Source organism: Mastigoproctus giganteus, chromosome 14 (genome assembly GCF_048544385.1).
Source record: "Mastigoproctus giganteus isolate SK-2022 chromosome 14, ASM4854438v1, whole genome shotgun sequence".
Lineage (NCBI taxonomy): Eukaryota > Metazoa > Arthropoda > Arachnida > Uropygi > Thelyphonidae > Mastigoproctus > Mastigoproctus giganteus.
Window position 1 is genome coordinate 93,274,093 of NC_143588.1, and position 12,352 is coordinate 93,286,444.

General features: G+C 38.2%; 1 protein-coding gene across 1 annotated transcript in view; it reads left to right on the forward strand.

The window, feature by feature from the left end:
- LOC150075373 (BSD domain-containing protein 1-like) overlaps positions 1 to 1,024 on the forward strand; it is a 97,052-nt gene extending 96,028 nt beyond the window's left edge. The window contains exon 9 of the mRNA XM_090388676.1: positions 897 to 1,024. Coding sequence (XP_090244802.1) covers positions 897 to 926 — 30 coding nt within the window. The 3' untranslated portion in view covers positions 927 to 1,024. The remainder of the gene's footprint in view (positions 1 to 896) is intronic.
- Positions 1,025 to 12,352: the final 11,328 nt, after the last annotated feature.

Consider the following 12,352-nt stretch of genomic DNA (forward strand, 5'->3'; position numbering starts at 1 on the left):
TTTAATGAATAATGACATTATCTATTTTCTTGTCAAAATTTGTTCTGAGACCATGATTTTTCAGATTAAGCAAACAAGTTAGTCTTCATAATTGTGTGGATTGTAGGTATAAATCTCCATATTCAAATGGAAAAAGAAAGTGTGGAGAGGTTTTGGGAGCAATATCATCTGAGTTGAGAGTGTGAACCATTTTTATTTAATTGTTCATTTATTTCAGTCTTTATGATTAACCAAATGGTTTTTATCTATTCACAGTTTTAATAAAAAAAAATGTTTGCTATATGCAGGCTAGTGTGTCCTGTACCCAACTTCTCATTAGTTTCTTGCTGTTTGACAGTATATGGAATAAAAATTTTCAGGAAAGTGAACATAACATAGCAGATTTATCAAATGGCTGCCATGGTCATCAGATTTCACTTCTACAGATTTCCACCCTCTGCCCACGTGGAATTATCTAAAAGATACAATATATTTTTTTGTAAACCTAGTATTTTCAAACACGGTAATTATTGAGGAGTTTTGAAAAATTAATCCAGACAAAATGTGAAAAAAATTATGTATTATGACTAATGGTCACCAATTTGAGCATTAAACATTACATTTTATTATTATAAAATTTCTGTTTATTTTATCATAGCTCTGTTATGTATTCGACTTAGTTGTTGATTACATATTAAAAAGAGTATCTTATAACTTGTGGTTCACCACTTGCTCAGTTGCTGCATTCAAGAACTGAATTAAATTTATTAAAACATGTAATCTTTGCATTGCTTGTTAAATGTTTTGTTTGAGATCATTAAGGAAAATGTAGTACATATTGATTTATTGAAATTGGTGTTCATGTTCAAAATAAATTTAGTTTATTCATTTTTTTTTTTTTTTTTTTTCATACCTAGGGAGAAGAAGAGTGGGAAAGTTGGGAGTAAATTACCCCTCAACTAGTAACTGAAACGAAATTCAAATACATATGTATACATGTATTATACCCGTACTCTCAGAACTTATAATAAACTGTCATTTTTGACAGATAGTAAATAATATTTGCAAAAGTATATATGTATTAATAAAAGATGTTTCATATACTATAAATGGAACTAGATGTTGTTATATATTTAAAATGTTAATTTTTTTTGTTTAGAATAAATTTTCTTTAAAAATATTTTAAAATATGTGTAAATTAAATTTCATCCTCAGTAAAATTCATTTTTAGTAACATGGCCACCCATTGTTTCTCATGGATTGATGATATATAGTTTGCTGAGTGAAAATACACTATACATACAACAAAGAAAAATATTGATTATTTAATAAAGATGTTGTCTCCTTAGTCAGATTCTTAAAACTCAAAATTTATAAAACATACAAGAATCAAAATACAGAGCCTGAAACTTCTCATATCCTTTGAGGTTGTGACTTACTCATGGAATAAGTCACAGGATATGTCTGCCAGGAACAAAAATTGTAGAGCAGATATCATCTTTTAAGGGCACAAAGGGTGATACTGTTGTACACGATGGCACTAATGACATTAAGAGTAGGAGATCTGCAGACTTAACAAGTATAGGTCAATGTTTAGAAAAAGTCGTGAGTTATGGTTAAATTTGAAAGTGTCTGCAATTCTGCCCAGACATGATAGGAGGGAATACATGATGAGAGCCTTGTCAATCAACTTGGCCCTGGAAAGATTGCGCAAGTCTCATGGGGTAGAATTTTTCTCAGCATGGTCTGTGCTTGTTAACAGGAAAGACTGCTTCTACAGTGATGGGATACACTTAAATAGTAGGGGTGCAAGAATATTTTCTGATGCTATCGAGGCAGTGTTAGGTGGGTTGGAAAACTGCTAGCTTGGGGGGGATTCACAGACTAAAAGATTAACAGTAGCTACAGGCAGAGGTGCAAGTGATTCTTGCACTGCTTCTATTAGATTGGAGAGCGGGGTGCTGGGGTTTCCAGGACTATTGGGAGTCAACTCAGAACAAATAAATACATGGGCTGTGTTAAGTAACTAAGCATAAGAATAGGTGCACGTAAACCAATTCGAGAAGTATAGTAAATAAATTTTATGAACTTGAAGTGTTGGTCAAGGCATCAAAGGCAAATATTGTTGGGATGTCATAGACATGGTGTTACACTGATATAAGCAGTGCAGAATTGGAATGTGGGGAATACAATATGTACAGGAAGGGAGGAGGGATTATGCTGTTAATTAAGAAACACACAAAAGCTAAGGAAGTGCATCCAAATGACATAGATGGTCAGTGCAATGTTGAGTCAGTTTGGTATGAGCACTTGGACAGCAAAAATGGGAGTAGGAGTGTGTAATAGGCCTAATGACTCTGATGAGTACAACGAACAACTGTACAGAGAAATAGAGTGGACCAGTAAATCAGATTGTCTAATAATTGGGGATTTTAACTTCCCACATATTGCCTAGAACTGTAGGTTGGTCACTCACACACTAGCAAGACTTGGGGATTTATTGGATGATTGTTTTCTACAGTGTTGCTGTAGAAAACAATCACGAGGCAACCAGAGAGAGTAATACTCTTGATCTGGTTATCAGCAGTGATTCTTCATGCATTAAGAATTTGCAGATAGATAAAGGAACCACTGGGTGGCACGGCAGTGATCACAATGTGCTGAAGTGGGATTTACTCAAAGAGGTAACTACCATCGGATAAAGGGAAGGATTTTTGCTTTCATAAAGGTGACTACAGTGGTCTGAGACAGTATTTAAATTCTATGTGGCAGGACCAACTGATGATGTTACTAACAGCAAATTCTAAATTGGATACATTCAAGGAAGTAATTGTGGAAGCTACTAGGCTTTTCATACCGATTAAGAAAAACCGTTTAGGGGTGCTTCTGTAGCCAGGTGGGCAGGAGCAGCAGTGTGTAGCACATGTTTCTTCATTAGACTGGAGTTCGAGCCCGTGACCTCCAAATACGGAGGATGCAGAAAGGTCAGGGAGTGACCACCGCGTATCCCTGGAGCAATATGGCCTTAGTCCTAATGCTCCTAAAAACCAAAATAACATAACAAACAAGGTTTAGGCCTAAATGGATGTCAGATGAACTAATAATACCTGTGGCATAGAAGAAAAATGTATGGAATGCATATAAAATATCAGGCGACACGGAAGCCTATGATAGATCTAAGCTATGTTCGTAATGACTTCAACAATACTACACCAACTGTTATAAACTTTTATTTAAATATAATAAAATAAATTAAATTGGAATAACAGTAATAATTTAAAATAAGTAAAATGAATAGTATAATTAAGCCAGATAAAACTGAAAATAAGATACACAATCTCTACAATTAAGTAAAAATAAAATATATATACAAAGAAATTAAACAATATAGATCCCAGGATAAAAGCGATAAAACACTGAAGTTTTCATGGGCATCTGCCTTCTTTATCAACAGTAAAGCTTAATGTACAAGCTTTACTGTTGATAAAGGAGGCCGACACATCTGAAAGCTTCAGTGTTTTATTGCTTTTATTACACAATCTACATTGTTTTATTTCATTGTATATATTTTATTTTATTGTACAGACTTTTATTTTATCAGTTTTATCTGGCTTAATTGCTGTTCATTTTACTTATTATATTTATTATTTAAGTTTATAGTGGTTGGTGTAGTATCGTTGAAGTCATTATGAACATGAACATTCCCAACCCCAGAGGCCTATTTGAAGAAGAGATATAAGCTAGTCTGTAATCAAGTCGCAAAGGAAGTTGTGCAAGCGAATGCAGATTACAAGAAACCTTTGGCTAAGGATGTTAAGCAAAACAGCAAGGACTTCTTTAGTTATATAAACTTTAGAAGGAAGAGGATGAATCAAGTTGGTCCACTTGATATTGATGGTTCGACTGTTGATGATCTTGCTCAGAAAGCTGATAATGTGAATGAATATTTTGCATCTCCATTCACATGAGTTAAGGGAGGAAAATGCCAGAAGTTTATCAAACTGTAACAGGGTGCTTAATGATTTTATAATAACAGAGCAAAGTGGAGGAGAAATTGTTGAAGTTAAACATAATGAGAGTATCCTTGGACTTTGGAAGTCCCCACAGGCCGGAGATGTGCGAATGTATCCCCAATTCACAAAGGAGGGGGGATCTAAGGGTGACACGAGTAATTACAAGCTGTTTAACTTCTATACCAAGGAAAATAATGGAGTCACTGGTTAAAGATGCATTGCAGGATCATCTAGACAAGACTGCAACAATAATTCAGACAGCATGGGTTTGTTAAGGGAAAGTCTTGTCTGACAAATTTGATTGGATATTATGATGTGGTTACAAAGGAATGATGCAAAAAATAATTTTGATATATGCTTGGATTTCAGGAAAGCTCGATTGCCTAGTCTGCAATTATCCAGTCTGATGGATTGGCTGTGCAGGAATTGAGAGAAGAATGGATGAAGGTAGAAAGGTCATAGAAATGTTTAATTCTGTGCTATGGAATAAAATTATTATTAACAAAACTAAACATCAAATATATAATGCAATATTACAAAGTGTTTTATTATATGGATGTGAGATTTGGACCTTAACTGAAAGACAAAGAAATAAACTACTGGCCATTGAGATGGACTTTTGGTGAAGATTGGCAAGAAAGTCTAGGACTGAAAAAGTTAGAAATTACGTGATAAGGAATACAATGAATGTTCAAAAAAACCATCATTAATAAAATAGAGGAGAAAAATTGGATTGGTTTGGCCATGTGAGGAGGATGACATTGCACAGAGGAGCCATGGAATGGATTTCATGGAGAAGGGAAAAGAGAGGAAGACTAAGAAGGATGTGAATAAAGGATGTGAGAGTAGCTAAGAATAGAAGAGGTGGATAGAGATTAGGAAGATAGAAGAAAATGAAAAAAAAGAATAAAGGAATGACTTCGATGTTAGGTTGAGGAGAACCTTTGTAATAATGAAATAATTCCTAAGAAGAAGAAGATATATGTTTGTAAATTACGTGTGTCCTGTGGTATATTTGCTGTGCGCTGGATGAAAAACCTGAGTTTCTCGGGGATAAAAGCCATACTATCCTCTCCTGGGAGCGACAAACTGGGCCACATTACAAAAATGATTCATAAAATTCCTCGCGTAACTGACGAGATTCGAACTCAGGTGTCCTGCCCTTGGTGCAGGGAAGACGATGATTATACTAACTGTTCTAGATGTGAGGGCTGTTGATTGTAGAAATCTTAGGTTACCAATTTTTCATGGTTGTAGGACAGATTTACAATGTAGTAATCATTAGGAACAGGTGTTTTATAACGCCAAAATAATCAGGTCCAATTGCCTAGAATTCACCATTCTCTAGTTTGGGCTATATTTGGTACTACCTTTAGCATTAGCATTAGCATTAGTAGAGGCATTTGATGCAAGAAAGCAAGCTTATGCAGCATCAGCCAAAAAAAGAAAAAAAAAAAAAAAAAAAAAAACCCACTTCCACTTCACCCCTCTGTTCTTTCAAAATACCTGTCCAGCTGAGCCTTAAACTTATTTAGGCTATCAACCTCCACCACAAGGGATGGCAATCTGTTCCACCAACCAACCACCCGCTGGCTAAAGGCAAATTTCCGCACGTCTATCCTACATCTGTCTTTCCTCAATTTGAATTTATGCCCTCTCAGGTGATTTTTCTGAGCTAGAGGAAGAATCCCATCAGCATTGAGCATGCTTAAACCATTCAAGGCTTTATACACCTCTATCAGATCACCACGCTGGTGCCTAGTCTCCAGACACTGTAATTTGCAAAACTTAAGCCTTTCTTCGTAAGAGCACCCCTTTGTTCCATTCACTAATCTCGTTGCCCTTCTCTGTACTCGTTCCAGCAGCTCTACGTCCTTCTTGAAATGAGGCCTCCAGACCTGTATACAGTACTCTAGGTGTGGCCTGACCATTGCCTTATACAATGGAATAATCACCTCCTTATCCCTGCTGGAAAAATTCCTGTATATCATTGACAATACTCCATGAGCTACTCTTGCAGCCCGTCTGCACTGCTCAGAGAACTTCATATCTGCCTGCACAATCACCCCCAAGTCCCTTTCATTCTCTACCACTGTCAGTGTAGTACCACAGAGTTGATACGTTGCTCTGGGGTTGCTGTTTCCCATGTGTAGTACTTTACATTTGTCAATGTTAAACTTCATTTGCCACCTCTCAGCCCATCTGCTCAACCTTTCCAGATCCTGTTGCAGCAGCATAGTGTCAGTAGTGTCCTTGACAACCCTGCCAACCTTTGTATCATCTGCAAACTTGGACATTAAGCTTGATATACCATCATCAATATCATTTATAAATACAGAAAACAATAATGGACCCAACACTGAGCCCTGAGGGACTCCACTAATAACATTAGTCCACGATGAGCAGTGTCCATTGATTACCACTCTCTGTCTTCTCCCCCTCAACCACCCCTTTATCCATAGCAGCAATTTGCCTCCAATGTCACACTGCTCCAATTTGTGTAGCAGTCTTCCATGTGCAACAGTATCAAAAGCCTTTCTAAGATCCAAGTATATAATATCAAAGTTATTCCCTGCATCCAGTTCTTTTGTGACTGCATCATAGTATCCAATCAAGTTGGTCAGGCAAGACTTCCCCTTAACAAAACCATGCTGTGTCTGAGCTATAACTGAAGTCTTGTCTAAATGATCCTGCAGTGCTTCTTTAACCAGTGCCTCCATTAATTTTCCTGGAACAGAAGTTAAGCTCACAGGTCTATAATTACTTGTGTCAGCCTTTGATCCTCCTTTGTGAATTGGGGTCACATTTGCACATTTCCAGTCTATGGGTACCTCCCCTGAGTCCAAGGAAGCTCTCATAATTATGGCTAAGGGTTTGCTTACTTCCTTTGCTGCCTCCTTTAATATAACTGGATAGATCCCATCCACCCCGGGTGCCTTTCTTGTGTTTATCTTCAACAGTTTCTCCTCCACTTTACTCCCAGTTATTTCAAGATTCTGTAGCTTACTGCTAGAGTTGAATACACCTCTGGCATTCCCCTTGCTGAATAACTCCTCATGTGTGAATGTCGATGCAAAATATTCATTTAGTTTGTTAGCTACCTGAGCAGGATCATCAACAGTTGACCCATCAATATCAAGTGGACCAATCTGATTCATCCCCTTCCTTCTAGAGTTTACATAAGTAAACTCTAGAAGTAAACTCCTTATTTGACGCACTAGCATAACAAGCTACTTCAACTTGTTTCAGTGACCATTTCATTACTTTTATTCCTTTGCACTATTCAAAAGACGTATTAACTGAAATTCTGCATAGTCACCTGCATAAAGATGAGATTATATCAACCGACCTTTTTCATTCTATTGACTAATCATTAGACCTCTTGATACCTGGCACATTGTGCTTGAATCAATGTAGCCACGTTCTCTTCACGAACTATAGCGGCATAGTGGTAATGACAGCTATTCTTCCACACCTTGTGAAAAAGGCGTCGTTGCGAATACCGTTAAGATTAGTAGAATTTTAATGGGCTTTTTTCGTACCATGGCAGAGTTAGTCTGCCTCATATGTTAGAAATGCATTCTATAATTGGAAAGAGGGAAAAATTTTAAATATTTTCTCAGGTGAAAAACTACTTATTGTTGGAATGTGGTGCCCCCATGCCCTTAGTTGAACCAAAACAAACTGCACGAACAATGTCTCTTCATTGACAAGTACTGATTTCGCTTCTAATTTTATTCTTGCATTGAAATAATTATATTACTTTTCGAAATGAATAATTCTAAGCAACTCTGATCTATCGTGGTGGAATATAGGAGTATAGATGGAAAAAATTCCGTGGTAAGTTCTGTTTTGTCATAAACATGGATCTGAAATAACCGAGCCTTATATCTAGTATCGATTTGTTGTGGCGAACTGATTACTGAAGAAGTAATCAGCTCGATTGGAAAGAAGCCGATCTGCATAGAAGAAGTCCATACAGCAATCACTGGATTGCTGTGTGGACTTCTTCTATGCAGATCTCTTCAGAAAAGAAGAAATTATTGTTAGGTTAGCTATAGCAATGAGTTCTTCTGACCCATATAATCTTTCCAGACATCACAACAATTGGAGTAATATTGGTTTTTCATTGCCCATTTATAATTTGTGCTGAAACAGTTAAGGCCATGGCACTGTCTTTATAATCCTGCAATTGTATGTTTTTGAAGGCAGTCTGTAGTTAGTAGAGAGCGAGATGAAAATATGGAGTTTCCCCGAGGATTGATATGTAACTTTATCCTGAGATTGCTTACTTCAGATGTAATCAGGAAAACCCCCATAAAACTTCCTTCTTTCTTTATAGGAAATATTCTCAGCCTCAGCCACTAATATAAATTTATTATAGTGGAAGAGAGCAACAATGCTGCTATTGTGGGCTGTTTTTCATAGATGATAATGCCATCTCTTTCATAAGCTACATCTAGTTGGCATGAACGAAGAGAACGTTGAATTCACGAATTGATCATATTACATTTGTCATTGGTAACCTGACAATAATCCAGTGCATGAGCAGAGGTATTGCGAGCCAACACGTACCCTAGGAAACACAGCCTCTCCAAGATTGCCATTCCCTTTCAGACTCGGCACCCTACACGATATTCGAGCCCAGAGCAGCTGAACCGCCTTCCCCCATTGTTTCTATACATGGAATGCATCTGGCAACCATATTGCTGCTCAACTGGCATATCTTGTAACGATCAACCATAAATTGTCCTCTGTGACGGGTCAAGAAGCCCCCATTGGTGGATATGAGAAGTTCACTGTTCCACAAAGATACAATATTTGTTAACTGATGACAAAAGACTGAATCTTAACAAACCACCTTTATGTGCCTAGTGTTAGCGCTTGTTATATGATTTGTGTTTTTCTCCATTTCATTTATTTGATGAAAAAAAAGTTCTTTTTTTTTTTGGAATATGACGTTTCAGGAACATTTAATTGATTTTATTTCAAAATGAAGCATATATTAGAATAATTGCTAATTGTTTTGAGTATTGTATTGTATTGTATTTTCGAAATTTTATAGGTTTCAGTCACAATTCTACGACCTTCGGGTTCACGTGCGTGAGATATTGTTCTTAGATCCACTAAACAGCAAAACAACCAATAAATTCAAATGTAACTGATATGAAGATTCCTGTGCAAGACTACAAAACCATTATACGAAAAACCTACTGTTCCCAATGGAAAAATATATGGCAAGATCATTGCAACAATAAACTTATAGAAATTAAGATTCAGCCATCCTTCTGGAGCTCTAGCCCCAAGAAAGTAAGGAAATAAGTGATTCTTGAAAGAGTACGCATTAAACACTCTCATATAACCTATCTTTACCTTCTCAAAAACGAAGGCCCCTCCATGGCGTACTCACTGCCATAATGTTCTTTCATTTTACTCAGCTGTTCCTATTATCAGCAGGAAAGGCTAGAATCATTCCTATCTCACAGAAATTTACAGGCACCTACAACAATCAAGCACAACTTAGGAAATGAAGCGAACCTATATGAATTTTTCTTCTTTCTAAAAAAAGATAAGGATGTTCTCTCACCTCTAAAAACTTACAAACTTGAAACTATTATATTAATTTGAAAGGCGCAATATGGCAGCTGCAGCCATTATGCCCGAACCTTCAACAACAACAACAACAACTTTGTGAAGTGTGAATCCAAGAACGATATTAAACAAAACTACAATGATTTAATTACACTGCTTGACAAAATTAACAGAAAAATATGTTTTTCAGGAACATTTTATTGTAAACAGTGTCGCCGATGTTGTTATTCTTGTGGTAGGATTTTAGGAGTATCAGGGACAATGCCATATTGCTCCGTGTATACTGTTTGTAAATTTTGTGTTCTGTGGTGGATTTTTTTTTTTTTTTTTTTTTTGCTGAACGAAAATCCGGAGTTTCTGAGAGAGAAAACTATACTGCCCTGGCTTGAGACCGACTAACTCAGCCACGTTGTAAGAAAGGCCCATAAAAATCCCTTACATTATTGACGGGACTCGATCTCAGGTCTTTTCCACCTAGTGTGGAAAGGACGGCAATTCTACCAACTGTGCTACCCACCAGGGCTTAGTGTCTCCGAAGGCGAATATTTATTATTATTATTACTAGCCATATAGTGCAAGGAAGCCTGAGGCTTATGCTGCACCAGCTAAAAAAAAAATTTCCAAGTTACCCAGAGAGAGAGAGAGAGAGAGAGAGAGAGAGAGAGAGAGTAGAAGGGAATCACCAAGAAGAGAAGAATGATGGTATCCAGCTCAGGACCCTGGGTGTGCCAAGCCCATACTCACCAGATGTGAGCCCCTGGGGTTGAGCATCCCGGCATGCAAATTCCAAGTACCCAATAGAAATTGATCTATCACCTTCCAGAGCCGCGCAGTATGCAAATTATTCATGCATATAAAAACACGGGTTGCCACTTCATTCCCGTTTTTGGGTTGCTCAGTGGGACAGACACATCTACAGCACTTAGGATGGCAACTCATCGTGGTCTATATTATTCTTCGAGATGATGAGCCAGGAATTCGCAAGCGGAGATGGCACGTCTGCTAAATATGTCATGCAATGTCGTCTTGGAACTATGGAAGCACTGTCAGGAGATAGTAACTATTGCGATAAGCTCTGGCCAAGGTCGCCTGAGGGCTACGTCAACCAGAACAGACCGATATCTGACTCTAACAGCAAGACAGACCTTACGATGTCCTGTCATCAACTGTTTCTTGTGGTCAAAGGTGAAAACATTTCCAAATTGACTGTGTTAAGACGGCTCAATTGAAGTGGATTTTACACAAGAAAGTCAGTGGTTTGTATTATATGCAGCTCTGCTACCACCACGCCATTTTTGGCGATTAACGCTATTTCGCCCCTCCCCTCGCATGATACCTATCATTTCCCCTCCCCTGCACCCTAATTTCGCCTGGTGCGGCCCTCTCCACTGACCTTTGGGTGAACGGAGATGGGGGAACCCCTGGTGCTGTTTGACACAAAACTGACCTTTGGGTGAGTGGGGAGGGCTTCCACTGACTTTGGGGTAAATTACTCTTTTTGCCCTATACTTCTGTCTTTCACCTACCCCTTCTTTAGTCATGTACCCATACTCTACCTTGTGGCGTTTTTTTTTTTTTTTTTTCCTTTTTAAGGCCCTTGACACTGAACTCTTTGGAAACTAGGTGGCTGAGCCTGCCAGAGTACTTATTGAGATCCCTCTATGCCTGACCTGCCTCTTCTGTCCCACTAGAGACCGAACGGCTAAACGGTCAGAGGAACAAGACACTACGAACACTAACACACTTACACTTTTTTAAAACCTCTGGCCGTCACAGAGTTCTGTGCTACACAAACAGAGTACACAACGTGGAGATGGGGAATCCCTGGGGACATTAGACACTGAACATTTTACACTTTATCCCATTCACCCCAAACCACCGCAGAACTCGTCGAAACTGGTGCTATAAACATGTGACTTGAAGCCCTGACAAATGGGGCACAGTTCTGTTCTCTGCTGAGTCCCATTTTAGCCAACAAACAGAATCTAGACGTTATTTCATCTGGAGACAATGAGGAACGCTGTACCATCCCTCCTACGTCAGAGAAAGAGACATTACGGTGGAAACAATTTTTAATTTGGGCGGAATAATGATCAACAGCCGCATCCCTTTTCATATTTTTGGTAGGGGGTCCCATAACTTCGCAGAGGTATCGAGAACAGATCCTCAAACCTTATGTGCGACTTTTTATGGGTGAGGTTGGCCCTGATTTTCTTTTCATGCACGAAAACGCCACTGCACAGAGAATTCAAGTAGAGGACGAATATCTTGAAACCGAACCTATCCAACGACTGCCGTGGCCAAATTAGCAGACTTAAATCCGATTGAACATGCTTGGGACGTTCTTGGGTGGTCGCACTGCATGCCAACAGCCAACTCCTCGGTCATTTGGTGAGCTAATGTGCACTCTGGTTGAAGAATGGGATTTGTTGCTACAGAATATTATATGCACCCTTTATACAGGGTGTCTCAAAAATACACGGCATAACTTGAGGAATGAGTTCCTCATAAGTAGACAATAAAAATATTTTATATCAACATAGTTTCGGAAATGCTTGGTTCCCGAGTTATTAACCAGAATGTCTTATCTCCCGCAGGTGATTTCCTTCATCAGAAGGTACTCAAACACAAACTATATTAGGGCCACCCATAATTTCTTATATATACCCTTTATGTATTATGTCTGTAAATTGCGTGTGTTCTATGGTAGATTTGCCTGTTTTGCTGGATGAAAAAAAAAAACAGTTTCTGGGGGGGAACCTTGCTCT